At 43.8% G+C, this 16,524-nt stretch overlaps 1 protein-coding gene across 7 annotated transcripts in view; it reads right to left on the reverse strand.

Annotated features, from left to right (window-relative positions):
- Positions 1-1,243: 1,243 nt before the first annotated feature.
- LOC110529999 (abl interactor 1) overlaps positions 1,244-16,524 on the reverse strand; it is a 48,541-nt gene continuing 33,260 nt past the window's right edge. For 6 of the 7 annotated variants that reach the window (XM_036985543.1, XM_036985541.1, XM_036985546.1 and 3 more), the window contains 4 exons: positions 16,242-16,451; positions 6,963-7,049; positions 2,363-2,551; positions 1,244-1,959 (listed from right to left, as the gene is read on the reverse strand). In XM_036985543.1, the coding sequence (XP_036841438.1) occupies positions 1,784-1,959; positions 2,363-2,551; positions 6,963-7,049; positions 16,242-16,451 (662 nt within the window). In that variant the 3' untranslated portion in view covers positions 1,244-1,783. The remainder of the gene's footprint in view (positions 1,960-2,362; positions 2,552-6,962; positions 7,050-16,241; positions 16,452-16,524) is intronic. The other variant, XM_036985542.1, reaches the window with a different exon arrangement.

The following is a 16,524-nucleotide window of genomic DNA, read 5'->3' on the forward strand; positions in this document are numbered from 1 at the left end:
ACCAGCTGTAAAATACATAGACCGCCGCCCCTTATCTTACCACACGCCTCTGTTCTATCCTGTATGTTGATATTGTCGTCGTTCAGCCACGACTCCTTGAAGCATAAGATGTTACAGTTTTTAAAGTCTGGTTGGCAGTTTAATCTTCCCAATAACTCGTCAATTTTACTGTCCAAAGATAGCATGTTTGCAAGCAGAATTGAGGGGAGTGGGGGTTTATTCAATCGTCTCCTACTCCTCAGAAAGCAGCCCGCCCTCCGGCCTCCCTTTCTCAGCCTCCGCATCACGCAGATCACTGGGGTCGGGGCCTGTTTCCGAGGGAGCCGTATATCCTCTGCCTCGGGCTTGTCAGAGTCGTGAAAGAAGAAAAAGGAGTCTGCTAGTCCGTGGTGAGTAATCGCAGTCCAGATGTCTAGAAGTTATTTTCGGTTATAAGAAACGGTAGCGGCAACATTATGTACAAAAATAGTTTAAAAAACTTTATCACAAACAACGCAGATAAACAAACAAAAAGCACAATTGGTTGTGGGCAGGTAAAACGTCTGCCTTCTGCTCCGGCGCCATTTTATAAAGACACGGCCCGGGATCGAACTCGGTTCTGTAGTGACACCTCTTGAGAGGATCTGCAGAGAAGAATGGGAGAACTCCCCAAATACAGCTGTGCCAAGCTTGTAGCGTCATACCCAAGAAGACTCGAGGCTGCAAATGCTGCCAAAGGTACATTAATAAAGTCTTGAGTAATGGGTCTGAATACTTATGTAAATGTGATATTTAAGTTGTTGTTTTTTTCTAAATGAGCAAAAATGTATAAAACCTGTTTTTGCTTTGTCATTATGGAGTATTGTGTGTAGATTGATGAGGAAAAAAATCCATTAATCAATTTTAGAAAATGGCTATAACCTAACAAAATGTGGAAAAAGTCAAGGGGTCTAAATACTTTCCGAATGCACTGTATATATACAGTACAAGTAAAAAATTTGGACACACCTACTCATTCAAGGTTTTTTCTTTATTTTACTATTTTCTACATTGTAGAATAATAGCGAAGACATCAAAACTATGAAATAACACTTATGGAATCATGTAGCAACCAAAAAAGTGTTGAACAAATCAAACATATTTTATATTTGAGATTCTTCAAAGTAGCCACCCTTTGCCTTGATGACAGCTTTGCACACGCTTGGCATTCTCTCAACCAGCTTCACCTGGAACTTTTATTTTTGGTTACTGCATGATTCAATATGTGTTATTTCATAGTTTTGATGTCTTCACTATTATTCTACAATGTAGAAAATAGTAAAACCCTTGAATGAGTAGGTGTGTCCAAACTTTTGACTGGTACTGTAAACAAAACTAAATAAATTCACCAGAAATAAGCAAATTAATGTTCATATCTTTTAGCATTCAAAACTCCTATTCCCTATCCCTTGGCCCACCTCCCCAACCCACCCCTCCCTCCAACATGTAGCATAGTAAATTGAATATTTTGCTTGTTTTGTAACATTGCAATTTGGACACGGACAAAAACAAACATTCGGTCACTCATGTCGCAATGCACTTCACTACGTTTGTTTGTTTGTTTGTTTATTCTTTCTTTTGTTTTCTGTAAAAGTAAGATTGACGTTTTTCTGTGTGGATAAGAGATGGGGGGCTTTCAGGACAATTTGACCGTGCAAAACAAATGCCAAAATCTTACTAAAAGCTACCTTATCGTTTCAAATACTAAACTCAGCACGTTTTTTTGTAACATCTTGCCGTTTTTGCACTGTCAAAATGTCCGCCCTTAGTCTGCATAGTGCATGATGGACTCTACGTAGTTGCCGGGGAAGAGGCCAGTGACGCCGTTGCAGACGCCCTCGTACCAGCCGTCGTCGTTCTTCTTGATGATGTAGATGATGGAGCCCTCCATGAAGGACAGTTCGTCCTCCTTGTCCTTGGAGTAGTCATAAATGGCCACCACTGTAAAAAACATTTGAATGATTTATTTAACCGGGTAAATTATTGAGAACAGATTCTCTTTTACAATAACGACCTGACCATAGACCGAACAGAGTGAGGGGGAACAGCTGATGGGAATAGGGCTGTACGTGAAATAATTACTTAAAGAGATACAGCACTATAATATAGTATAGTATAATATAGTAGGCCTACACCCAAGAGTGACAATTTGTGGGTGTATCTGTACTGTAACTGTCCTATACTACTTAATTGGTCCTTTGGATTTGGATAAGTATGATACTTTGTCTCCACAGACATTTGTTTTGCACCGTTTAAAACAAGCTTATAACAGCATGTAAATCATGCTCAAACTGATATCAGTGTATGACGTCACTAAAGTTCCGGGGGTACCAGTCAAACTCACCCTTCTCTACGTAGGACTTGGGGGCCCAGTGGGGGTCTTCGTCAGCATAAGGGTCATTGTAGTGCACCACGGCCGCCTCCTCATCCCCCTGGTAGTCCACTGGTGGGGGCGGGGGAGGGGGCGAGGGCTCCTCAAACATGACAACGTCCTCGGGAGGGGGCGGTGGAAGGGGGTCCGGGCTGTCTGTTACTGAACAGGAGGGGAGAGGAAAATACATTTGACATTATGGAAGCACAATTTCATAGTGTCTGTTATATGTCTGTAATAGTAATTATATTTATTTGTGTAATATCAATAGCGCTCGCTAGCTTGTAGTGCTAAAAAAAACGGAAATGAGTGACCTCTGATTCGTTCAGCCATTCCTATGGGGAAAGAATAGGGTTTTGGGATAAACGTTGAAAATAAGATCTGAACTTAACACAGCCTTGGCAGATCTTATACGTTTTGTTCTATGAGATAATACCAGTCAGTTAACATTACCTTTATGCTTTGTGCTTTGTTTAACTACATAAATGCTTACAAATTCACAAAAAGTGACGTTAGCTGATGAAGATGATCTCATAGAACAAAACGTATGAGATCTCCTAAGCCTGTGTTTATCACACATACCTTATTTTCGGCATATATCCAAAAACCCTATCAAAAACACCACTCATTTCCCCATAGGCTTTGTCCAACGAATCATGGCGGAGTTAGTCCCTACAAAAAGATGCCATTATAATTTCTCTATACTATGGCCTGGGGTTTCACCTGACCATGTGACCTGACCAGGAAAAACTCCTAAATATATATACTGTAGCATAAACAGGAACAACTGTTTAAGTTTATTTCCAAAATGCTATCTCCACACATTTGTCATATGTGTTTTTTCGTCAGAAATTATTTCTTATGGGTACCTTAATGTATGTGTAAAATATGACTGTTCTCTGATTTTTAATTAATTAGTTTTTTTTGCTAAACGCTACATATCCATTGTTTCAGCTTGAATGCAATGTTTGTATCCTGTACATTTTACTGTGATATGTGGTTGTCTCACCTAGCTATTTTAAGATGAACACACTTACTGTAAGCCACTGGATAAGAGCATCTGCCTAATAACTAAAATGTCAAATGTAAATGTTTTACATACAGATCTCATATTGCTGTATTGAATTATAATTCTTTACAAATAATTATATTGATGTCACAAATATATCATTTGTAGATTTCTTAATTAAAAATGAAGTTATTTGCTACATTTGACTGTGTAAAAGCTAGCAGTACTACTTATTTCTCTGACAGTGAGGCAGATATATAGCATTTGGCAAAAAAACAAGCTAATTTGTCTCTCTGAAATGAAACCATCAAGTGATAGATTTGAAACAAATGTCTGTCTGTCACAACCCCATGCCATGATGAAATAGTGAAAAAACACACCAATCTCTTTCATGGTTTCTTTAAACAATAAAAGCTAATTATAACATTTCTGAAATGGTCTTAGCTCCGCCACTCCAAACTGAACAAATAACTTAAATCTGCCCCTACCAGTGTGTTGCTCCGTAACATCATACAAACAAAACATGAATTCATATACAGGGAGTGTACAAAACATTAGGAACAGCTGTTCTTTCCATGACAGACTGACCAAGTGAATCCAGGTGAAAGCTATGATCCCTTATTGATGCCAACTGTTAAATACCACTTAAATCAGTGTAGATGAAGGGGAGGAGACAGGTTAAAGAATGACTTTTAAGCCTTGAGACAATTAAGAAAATATTTAAGTGCCTTTGAACGGGGTATGGTAGCAGGTGCCAGGCACAGTCAAGAACTGCAACACTGCTGGGTTTTTTACTCTCAACAGTTTCCAGTGTATCAAGAATGGTCCACCACCAGCACTGGAGTCAACATGGGCCAGCATTCCTGTGGAACGCTTTCGACACCTTGTAGAGTCCATGACCCGACGAATTGAGACTATTCTGAGGGCAAAAGTGGGTGCAACTCAATATTAGGAAGGTATTCCTAATGTTTTGTACACTCAGTCTATATTACATTCTATTCTACCAGTATTCTATTCCATTCCATTATATTATATTCTACCTGTATTCTATTCTACCGCAATTGTATTCTATTCTACCAATATTCCTGTCTATTCTATTCAATTACATTCTATGCCATGCATGAGCCTGATCTTTCAGACGTGTGATGACCTATACTGGCCAGCAGATAGCATGACAGAACAGTGTCTTCTCTTATTATACCATGCATTCGGAAAGTATTCAGATCTCTTGACTTTTTCCACATATTGTTACGTTACAGCCTTATTCTAAAATTGATGAAATAATTTTTTCCCCCCTCATCAATATACACACAATGCCCCATAATGACAAAGGAAAAACAAATATTTGCAAATGTATTACAAATAAAAAAATGAAATATCACATTTACATAAGTATTCAGACCCTTTACTCAGTACTTTGTTGAAGCACCTTTGGCAGCAATTACAGCCTCAATTCTTCTTGGGTATGATGCTACAAGCTCGGCACACCTGTATTTGGGGAGTTTCTCCCATTCTTCTCTGCAGATCCTCTCAAGCTCTGTCAGGCTGGATGGGGAGCGTTGCTGCACAGCTATTTTCAGGTCTCTCCTGAGATGTTCAATCGGGTTCAAGTCCGGGCTCTGGCTGGAGGAGGACATTCAGAGACTTGTCCCGAAGCCACTCCAGCATTGTCTTGGCTGTGTGCTTAGTGTCGTTGTCTTGTTGGAAGGTGAACCTTCGCCCCAGTCTGAGGTCCTGCGCATTTTCATCAAGGATCTCTCTGTACTTTGCTCTGTTCATCTTTCCCTCAATCCTAACTAGTCTCCCAGTTCCTGCCGCTGAAAAACATACCCACAACATGATGCTGCCCCCACTATGCTTCACCGTAGGGATCGTGCCATGTTTCCTCCAGACGTGATGCTTGGCACTCAGGCCAAAGAGTTCAATCTTAGTTTCATCAGACCAGAGAATCTTGTTTCTCATGGTCTGAGAGTTCTTTAGGTGCCTTTTGGCAAACACCAAGTGGGCTGTCATGTGCCTTTTACTGAAAGGCCTGATTGGTGGAGGGCTGCAGAGATGGTTGTCCTTCTGGAAGGTTCTCAAATCTTCACAGAGGAACTCTAGAGCTCTGTCAGAGTGACCATCGAGTTCTTGGGTCACCTCCCTGACCAAGGCCCTTCTCTCCCAATTGCTCAGTTTGGCCAGGCGGCCAGCACTAGGAAGAGTCTTGGTGGTTCCAATCTTTCTCCATTTAAGAATGATGGGGCCACTGTGTTCTTGGGGACCTTCAATTCAGCAGACATGTTTCGGTACCCTTCCCCAGATCTGTGCCTTGATACAATCCTGTATCTGAGCTCTACGGAAAATTACTTCAACCTCAAGGCTTAGTTGTTGCTCTGACGTGCACTGACAACTGCAGGACCTTATAGACAGGTGTGTGCCTTTCCAAATCATGTCCAATCATGAATTTACCACAGGTGGACTTCAATCAAGTTGTAGAAACATCTCAAGGATGATCAATGGAAACAGGATGTACCTGAGCTCAATTTCGAGTCTCATAGTAAAGGGTCTGAATACTTATGCAAAGAGGGTATGTCTGTTTTTTATTTTTAATACATTTGCAAAAATGTCTAAAAACCTGTATTCGTCATTATGGGGTATTGTGTGTAGATTGATGAGAATGGTTATTTAATCCATTTTAGAATAAGGCTGTCACGTAACCAAATGTGGAAAAAGTAAAAGGTTCTGAATACTTTCCGAATCCACTGTATGCATAAAACAGACACAGTAGTTCAGATATGGCTAGTAGGGTTTCTTGAGGTGAAATGCAAATGCAAAATAAGGAAAGTAAGGATCAAACTGTCATTTGAAAGCTGGATTAACGACTAAAGTCACCTGGACAAGGAAACAGCTGCTGTGTACAGTAGGGATGTTGGAGGATCCCTGAGACGTGCCCTGTCTGATTAAAACCGTGTTTGACTTGGCTGACACTATGCGGTTTTCCAAACGTTAAGTCACGTGTCTTCAGTGGACAAAGGTAGAACCATATAAATCTCACCACTGTCTCTCAGTGACCATGGCAACAGACAAAACATTGGAGGGGTGTGTCTAAAGGCAGTAGCCAGCGTACGAGGAAGGCATGACAGACACAGCATAAAAGAGCACTAATAGGCGACAGTGTGAAATGTAAGGCTGAGGGAGAGGTGCTGTTACCTGTGTGTGCGTTGGTTCTTCTATCCTTTTGGGGAACTAAAAATCGCCAAATGCCCCCACAAGGATAGAAAAACAAGGAAAATTCTCTCTCGTGGAGACATTTCTCACGTCCCCATGAGGACAAAGGCTATTTTAAGCTCAGGGGTTAGGGGTTAAAATGACGGTTAGGTTTAGTTTTCGGGTTTGGTTAGGGGTGTGGTAAAGGTTAGGTTTAGTTTTCGGGTTTGGTTAGGGGTATGGTAAGGGTTAGGTTTAGGGAAAATCGGATTTTAAATGGAAATAATTTGTAGGTCCCAACGGGGATAGAAGAACATAACGTGTGTGTGTGTGTGTGTGTGTGTGTGTTTGATTGTGTGCGTGTGTGTTACTTACTGGTCTCCTGTACTCTGGCCACAAAGCCCGTCAGAGGAATCTGAGGAGTCAGCTGGACCATAGGAGGGGGAGGAGGAGCCACAGACACTAAATGCAGCAACACAGACAGGCAGACAGATGGACATACCAGAGAGAGGGAAAGAAAGCGAGATAGGGAGATGGAAGGAGAAACACAGGAAAAAATATCCTTGTCAGAGAGCAAAACAAGGCAGTAAGAGTGCATACCCACTTAAGAGTAAGAGTATTTTATTCTCTCAATTCAACCACTGGACCTTGTGATTTATCTAAAGGATAGACAAAGCTTTTATCTATGATAGTGGCTTGCAATTTACTGATATACAAAGTGCGGTTCTGTAACAAGACAATAAGAAAGCTAAGCGAATAGAAAGGCAGTGTGGGACGCTGTGACTCCATTAGCTCATAGACACCAAAACCTACCCTTCAGGCAAAGCTGGTTGAAATTACGTTTTTACAAGCACAAACTGGTTGAAATGATGTTATTACAACCACAAACTGGTTGAAATGATGTTATTACAACAAACTGGTTGAAATTAGGTTATTTTGATGTTATTTGAACCAGTTTTGCCTACTGGCTATATAAACAAACAACATTCAGCATTGGCAGCATGATATTTCACAGTATACTTACTGTACAGTGTTTATTTGTGTTGTAACAATTTAGTTTCACCAATTATTATTACCAAATGTCCTCGGTTTCTTTGGGAGTAATTGAAATGAACACCATGAGGTACCATTTCATACAGAGTAGTCCCCAATGTTATAGGAATTATTTTAAATAAGTGTCAACATTTATTTTGTATTGTGTAATAATACCAACTTCTAGTTTACTGTGCAATAAAATTTAAACAGCTACACTGTGCATTTCTGTTCTTCAGTTGAAAAATACAAATTTTTTATGACACTCCTTTGTCTTCCGACAGGTTGCATAACTCATATCTTACGTAGACAATGATTATGCCCTTCATTGAATGACCGTCACCCTAACCCCTGTACAGTGTTGTAATGATTGTTCCCACCCAAAGGCATGATGTCATAAAGCAGTGGTTCCCAACATTTTTTGATCAGTGACACACCTTGATGGGCTAAAAAATGATGTGGCACACCAAAATGTTTTCTAATCATGTATTAAGTGTTAATGACCTTCATCTCATCTGATCCATACTGCAAATAATTCATTTTCTGTGACAACCATTTTATAGATTAGATTAAAGATTAGATTAAATTGGGTGTATTTAAACTATTTTCATAGTTCCTTTGGCCCACTCATGATGGTTAATTTGTGTGTACCCCTTTAAGAGCATCCCGCAAATCTCAGATAGAAAGGAAAACATGTAGCTCTGGTAAAATAGGTCTTACTTTGAACGGAAAGGTCTAGAAACGAGCGGTTTCCTGCATTGTAAAGGTGCATCCACAGGCACAAAGCCAAGCTCCGTTTGTTTCTATGGAAGAGGCTGTGGTACTGCTAAGCCTCAGACTTGCCCGTGTTAATGGTTCTCACAGGCAAAGTAAAATGATACTAATTTCTTTGCTCATGATACGCGCCCCTCAAATGATCCAAATGTAAAAACAGCTGCAGCGCACCGGGCTTGAAACAACGATACAGATTTGTAACCATGTGTGCCATTCAATCAATGGATTATCTGATTGATTTTCTTTCTACCGGCACTGGTGCCCCCAAGTCAAAATCCCAGGTTCATTCCACAGGTAACATTTATAAGCGAGTGTTATCAAGAATTGGAAAAGTTTTGCGGCACACTGGTTGAAAACCACTGTCATAGAGGGTGACACATCATCATGAGGGTGATTTTCCTCTCTGACTCCTGGGGCATAAATCAGCAGTAATGAAATGGTTGTCTCTCAACTAGTCACGTCTGATTTATTTTCGCCGCCATAGAGCTGCCTTCAGATACATAGATCAGTCACTGTCTCCCCTCTCCAGACTAGTCTATCTCTTATGGGTCAATGTTATGTGTGAGAGCTAACAACGAAACTGTATGCCTTGGTTTTATGTTTGCGACGTTCGTCCTAAATCTCCTCGTCTGACAGCTAATGTCGGCGTGTGTATATGTGTGTCCTGGATTTCCCTTTGTCTGACTGCTAATGTGAGTGTGTGTGGATTTATTTCCTCTTTCTCTTGTACCTGCAATTTCATTATTTTTATTTTACCTTTATGTGTACAGGTTTTTTTCTAATTGAGATAACATCTCTTTTCCAAGAGAGACCTGGTCCAATAGCAGCAGAGGGAACAACGTTTCAGACAAAACAACTTACATACACAAACACAACATTAAACAAAACTATAAACACACATACAGTACAGCAAAAATATTGTACATTAAAAACACAAACGTCTTGACTAAAAACAGCTGGCTTAAAAACAATTACACTCTTCTTCTTCCAGCGAAACTAGATCATCACATTTTAAAATGTTCATGACAGAATTCCAAGACCATGGAGCTAAGTAACTAAAACTATTTCTACCATGTCCTGTTCTAATTTTTGGTACTGTTAGAAGTAAATCAGAATGGGACCGTAATTGATATTTATTTATTGAACTGACTAAAAAAGAACAGAGATAAAATGGCATTTTACCCAATATGGCCTTATAAATCAGTGTATACCAGTGTTTAAGCCTACGCAAGGTCAATGATGACCAGCCAACAGCGCTGTAGAGATCACAATGATGTGTTAGATGTTTCTGATTTGAAATTAACCTGAGGGCTGTATGATACACTGAATCAAATGCTCTCTGGGTAGTGGCTGAGGCCTGCATATATACACTGCTCAAAAAAATAAAGGGAACACTAAAACAACACAATGTAACTCCAAGTCAATCACACTTCTGTGAAATCAAACTGTCCACTTAGGAAGCAACACTGATTGACAATACATTTCACATGCTGTTGTGCAAATGGAATAGACAACAGGTGGAAATCATAGGCAATTAGCAAGACACCCCCAATAAAGGAGTGGTTCTGCAGGTGGGGACCACAGACCACTTCTCAGTTCCTATGCTTCCTGGCTGATGTTTTGGTCACTTTTGAATCCTGGCGGTGCTTTCACTCTAGTGGTAGCATGAGACGGAGTCTACAACCCACACAAGTGGCTCAGGTAGTGCAGCTCATCCAGGATGGTACATCAATGCGAGCTGTGGCAAGAAGGTTTGCTGTGTCTGTAAACGTAGTGTCCAGAGCATGGAGGCGCTACCAGGAGACAGGCCAGTACATCAGGAGACGTGGAGGAGGCCGTAGGAGGGCAACAACCCAGCAGCAGGACCGCTACCTCCGCCTTTGTGCAAGGAGTAGCAGGAGGAGCACTGCCAGAGCACTGCAAAATGACCTCCAGCAGGCCACAAATGTGCATGTGTCTGCTCAAACGGTCAGAAACAGACTCCATGAGGGTGGTATGAGGGCCGGACGTCCACAGGTGGGGGTTGTGCTTCATTTGCCAGAGAACACCAATATTGGCAAATTCGCCACTGGCGCCCTGTGCTCTTCACAGATTAAAGCAGGTTCACACTGAGCACATGTGACAGACGTGACAGTCTGGAGACGCCGTGGAGAACGTTCTGCTGCCTGCAACATCCTCCAGCATGACCGGTTTGGCGGAGGGTCAGTTATGGTGTGGGGTGGCATTTCTTTGGGGGGCCGCACAGCCCTCCATGTGCTCGCCAGAGGTAGCCTGACTGCCATTAGGTACCGAGATGAGATCCTCAGACCCCTTGTGAGACCATATGCTGGTGCGGTTGGCCCTGGGTTCCTCCTAATGCAAGACAATGCTAGACCTCATGTGGCTGGAGTGTGTCAGCAGTTCCTGCAAGAGGAAGGCATTGCTGCTATGGACTGGCCCGCCCGTTCCCCAGACCTGAATCCAATTGAGCACATCTGGGACATCATGTCTCGCTCCATCCACCAACGCCACGTTGCACCACAGACTGTCCAGGAGTTGGCGGATGCTTTAGTCAAGGTCTGGGAGGAGATCCCTCAGGAGACCATCTGCCACCTCATCAGGAGCATGCCCAGGCGTTGTAGGGAGGTCATACAGGCACGTGGAGGCCACACACACTACTGAGCCTCATTTGGACTTGTTTTAAGGACATGACATCAAAGTTGGATCAGCCTGTAGTGTGGTTTTCCACTTTAATTTTCAGTGTGACTCCAAATCCAGACCTCAATGGGTTGATAAATTTGATTTCCATTGATAATTTTTGTGTGATTTTGTTGTCAGCACATTCAACTATGTAAAGAAAAAAGTATTTAATAAGAATATTTCATTCATTCAGCTCTAGGATGTGTTTTTTTAGTGTTCCCTTTATTTTTTTGAGCAGTGTATATAACATCACTAAAATCTAAAACCGACAGTAATGTACATCGTACCAGCTCCTTCCTGGCCTTGAAAGAAAAACAAGCCTTATGCCGGTAATAAAATCCTATTTTCAGCTTGAGCTTCCTTATCAAGTTCTCCACATGCACAGTGAAGCTCAGCTTATCGTCAACCCACACACCCACATATTTGTACACTTTAACTTGCTCTATAGTATGTCCAGCCAATGTAGCAATGACATGATTTGTAACATGGTTGACATTTGAAAATACCATGCATTTTGTTTTACCCGAATTTAGAATCAGCTTTAAATCATACAGATTCTGTTGTATGATGTTAAATGCTCTTTGGGCATTTTCAAAGGTAAAGATAAACTACTACCACTTGAATAAAGAACAGTATCATCTGCATAAAAATGAACATCCGCTGTTTCAATAAGATCCCCAATGTTGTTGATATACAAAATGAACAACAGTGGGCCCAAAATAGAACCTTGCGGAACACCTGAGCACACCTCTATGGACACAGATTTACAACCATCCGTCATTACACATTGTGTATGATTTGATAGGTAATTTATAAACTAATCTAGAGTATGACCAGTAATTCCACAACATCTTAACCTTTGCACTAACACAGCATGGTCCACGGTGTCAAACGCCTTCGACAAATCAGTAAAAGCAGACACACAAACTTCTTATCAAGAGCATAGTGGATGTCATTTAAAACCTTCAATGTTGCTGAAACAGTGCTGTGGCCAGACCTAAAACCTGATTGCATTCCATTTAAGATGTTGTTTTCTTGGAAGTAGACCCTTAGCTGCCTACTAACTAAGGACTCCAGTACCGTTGACAGTACAGACAATTTTGATATGGGTCGATAGTTGTCAAGTAGCGAAGGATCTCCACCTTTCAGGAAAGGCAGTACAAAAGCAGATTTCCATAACTTGGGGATTCCCTTAACATTAAAAAGAGGCGGGGGTCTAGTTCATCAGGGCCAGGGGATTTTTTAAAATCAATTTCTTTCAGGGCTTTACACACTTCTGAAACAGAGAAGGATGAAAAGGAGAACCTGGTGAAGGAGTGCACAGGGATGTCATGTAAATTCATAGGGGGCTCAATTATACCATTGACCTTTTCAAATAAACTGCCTGCATCTAAAAAATGCGTATTCAAGGCTTTCAGAATGGAGGTTCTGTCACACCCTGGTCAAAGTATTTTGTGTTTATCTTTATTTATTTGGTCAGGCCAGGGTGTGGCATGGGTTTTTGTATGTGGTGTGTATGTGTGGGGATTGTAGCTAGTGGGGTGTTCTAGCTAAGTCTATGGCTGTCTGAAGTGGTTCTCAATCAGAGGCAGGTGTTTATCGTTGTCTCTGATTGGGAACCATATTTAGGCAGCCATATTCTTTGAGTTTGTCGTGGGTGATTGTCCTTAGTGTCCTGATGTCAGTGTTCTGTGTTAGGTTACACAAGTATAGGCTGTTTCGGTTTTCGTTAAGTTTATTGTTTTGATAGTGTTTGTGTTTAGTGTGTTACTTTATTAAACATGGATTGCAATAGACACGCCGCATTTTGGTCCGACTCTCCTTCACATCAAGAAAACCGTTACAGAATCACCCACCACCAACGGACCAAGCAGCGTGTCAACAGGCAGGAACAGCCCAAAGTGGAGTACAGTATGGACTATACTTCTTGGGAGGAGATAGACAGGTGGGCGGTCGACCCAGGGAGAGTGCCGGAGCCCGCCTGGGATTCGATGGAGCAGTGCGCGGAAGGATATAGGAGAATGGAGTTTGCGAAGCAAGCAAGGCGGCGCGGACGGAGGCCCCATAGTCAGCCCCAAAAATTTCTTGGGGGGGGGCTCAGGGAGAGTGTGGCAGAGTCAGGAGCCAGACCTGAGCCAACTCTCCCTGTTTATCGTGAGGAGCCAAGGAGGAGACCAGAGCCGGTGTTGGAGGTGAGCGAAACAGAGACTGTGAAGGAGTTAATGGGGAAATTGGAGGAGAGAGAAATGAGGGAGTTGCTGTGTTGGTGTTTTAAACATGGAATTCGCCCGACGGAGCGTGTCGGGGATTTGATGGCACCTGGGTCAGCGCTCCATACTCGTCCTGAGGTGCGTGTTAGTCGGCTGGTGAAGATGGTGCCAGTCTCACGTACCAGGCCTCCTGTGCACCTCCCTAGCCTTGCACGTCCTGTGCCAGCACCGCTCTCAAGATCTCCAGTACGCCTTCACGGTCTAACCCATCCTGTGCCACCTCCACACCCCAGCCCTCCGGTAGCAGCTCCCCGCACCAGGCTTCCTGTGCGTGTCCTCGGCCCAGTACCACCAGTGCCAGCACCACGCATCAGGCCTACAGTGCGCCTCGCCTGTCCAGCGCTGTCGGAGCCCTCCTCCTCTCCAGCGCTGTCGGAGTCTCCCGCCTGTTTAGCGCTGTTAGAGCATTCCTTCTCTACAGCGCTGCCGGAGTCTCCCGCCTGTTCAGAACTGCCAGTTAGCATAGAGCTGCCAGTTAGCATAGAGCTGCCAGTTAGCATAGAGCTGCCAGTTAGCATAGAGCTGCCAGTCTGCAAGGAGCTGCCAGTCTGCAAGGAGCTGCCAGTCTGCAAGGAGCTGCCAGTCTGCAAGGAGCTGCCAGTCTGCAAGGAGCCGCCAGAGCTGCCTGTCTGCAGGATGCCGCCAAAGCTGCCAGTCTGCAAGGAGCCGCCAGAGCTGCCAGTCTGCAAGGAGCCGCCAGAGCTGCCAGTCAGTATGGAGCAGCCAGGGCCGCCAGTCAGCATGGAGCAGCCAGGGCCGCCAGTCAGCATGGAGCAGCCAGGGCCGCCAGTCAGCATGGAGCAGCCAGGGCCGCCAGTCAGCATGGAGCAGCCAGTCAGCATGGAGCAGCCAGTCAGCATGGAGCAGCCAGAGCAGCCAGTCAGCATGGAGCAGCCAGAGCTGCCAGTCAGCATGGAGCAGCCAGTCAGCATGGAGCAGCCAGAGCTGCCAGTCAGCATGGAGCAGCCAGTCAGCATGGAGCAGCCAGAGCTGCCAGTCAGCATGGAGCAGCCAGTCAGCATGGAGCAGCCAGAGCTGCCAGTCATCATGGAGCAGCCAGTCAGCATGGAGCAGCCAGAGCTGCCAGTCGACCAGACTCTTCCAGATCTGCCAGTCGACCAGACTCTTCCAGATCTGCCAGTCGACCAGACTCTTCCAGATCTGCCAGTCGACCAGACTCTTCCAGATCTGCCAGTCGACCAGACTCTTCCAGATCTGCCAGTCGGCCAGACTCTTCCAGATCTGCCAGTCGACCAGACTCTTCCAGATCTGCCAGTCTGCCAGGATCTGCCAGTCAGCCAGGATCTGGTAGATTCATCAACCTGCCTGAGCTTCCTTTCAATCCTGAGCTTCCTCTCACTCCTGAGCTTCCCCTCAGTCCCGAGCTGCCTCAGTCCCGAGCTGCCCCTCAGTCCCGATCTGCTCCTCAGTCCAGTGGGGTTCTGGGTGAGGACTACTAGGCCATGGTCGGCGGCGAGGGTGGACTATCCAGGGACGCGAGGAGAAGGGACTAAGACATTGATTGAGTGGGGTCCACGTCCCGCGCCGGAGCCGCCACCATGGACAGACGCCCACCCGGACCCTCCCTATTGTTTTGAGGTGCGTTCGGGAGTCCGCACCTTAGGGGGGGGGTTCTGTCACACCCTGGTCAAAGTATTTTGTGTTTATCTTTATTTATTTGGTCAGGCCAGGGTGTGGCATGGGTTTTTGTATGTGGTGTGTATGTGTGGGGATTGTAGCTAGTGGGGTGTTCTAGCTAAGTCTATGGCTGTCTGAAGTGGTTCTCAATCAGAGGCAGGTGTTTATCGTTGTCTCTGATTGGGAACCATATTTAGGCAGCCATATTCTTTGAGTTTGTCGTGGGTGATTGTCCTTAGTGTCCTGATGTCAGTGTTCTGTGTTAGGTTACACAAGTATAGGCTGTTTCGGTTTTCGTTAAGTTTATTGTTTTGATAGTGTTTGTGTTTAGTGTGTTACTTTATTAAACATGGATTGCAATAGACACGCCGCATTTTGGTCCGACTCTCCTTCACATCAAGAAAACCGTTACAGGTTCTCTCAGTTACAATCTGTGTATCGACCAACAATTGTTTGGGAAGCTGTGTATCTTTTTTGCACTCCAAACCCTTCACTACTTGCCAAAATGTGGATGGATTATTTACATTTTGTGAAGTAGATTTCAGGTAGTGGTCTGCTTTCAATTTATGGATCATAGCTACACCCATATTTAGAAGATGTTTAAAAGCCTTCCAATCATCTGGCAAACCAGTTGCTTTAGCCCACATAGCATTTCGTTCCCTTATGATTTTTGTAAATTCCTTAGTAAACCAAGTGTTCTCTTTGCCCTTAATCCTGAATCTTTTAAAAGGGGCATGCCTATTGCATACATCCTAGAATGCGTTGTGGAAGTAAGAAAAGGCTAGTTCAACACCAGGGATTCATTCCATTCTATTCCATTCAATGCTAGATACATCATGTAAAAAACCTTGAATATCAAACCGCTTCCAGTTCTTTTCGTAATAACACGTGGAGATTTCTTAGGAATGGTACCATCTCTCACACAGGCAATAGCACAGTGATCACTTATGTCATTTGCAAAAATACCAGAAGCATTAAAATGATGGAGAGTATTGTTAAGATCAAATCAATCAAAGAGGATTTCAGAGGATATTTTATGTTCAACCTAGTTACACTGTTTGACAATCTGTGGGCTAATTAAAGTGAGCTACCTCAAACTGACTCCTATCCAGGACACACTGAGTCGACGGTCTATTGATGTTGCTCTTTGGTTGGTTACAAACATTCAACCATAATCCAACTACGGTCTATTCTTTCTTCTTTGGTTGAACATAACATTACTTCAACCATAATCCAACAAAAATTCTTCCCGTGGTCTTACCTAAGTTCTGGGGGTATGCGGGTCCCCCGTTGAGGTGGGGCTGCTGGGACATGGAGAAATGGGAGCTGCCGGAGGGCGCCCGGCGGTAGGTACCTGTGGCCGACACCATGGAGGCTGAGGTGGCGGTGGAGTTGTGGCGGGAGACCTGCCTCGAGATGGTGCCAAACTGGGACATGGGGATGGGACCCAGGCCTGGGCCCTGGGGTACTGCTGCGGTCATTGTTGAGGTGGGGAGAGAGGTACGGAGAGTGAGAGAGTTAGTGAATTCACTGAAGTTGGCCCG

This window comes from Oncorhynchus mykiss, chromosome 8 (assembly GCF_013265735.2).
Source record: "Oncorhynchus mykiss isolate Arlee chromosome 8, USDA_OmykA_1.1, whole genome shotgun sequence".
Classification (NCBI taxonomy): domain Eukaryota; kingdom Metazoa; phylum Chordata; class Actinopteri; order Salmoniformes; family Salmonidae; genus Oncorhynchus; species Oncorhynchus mykiss.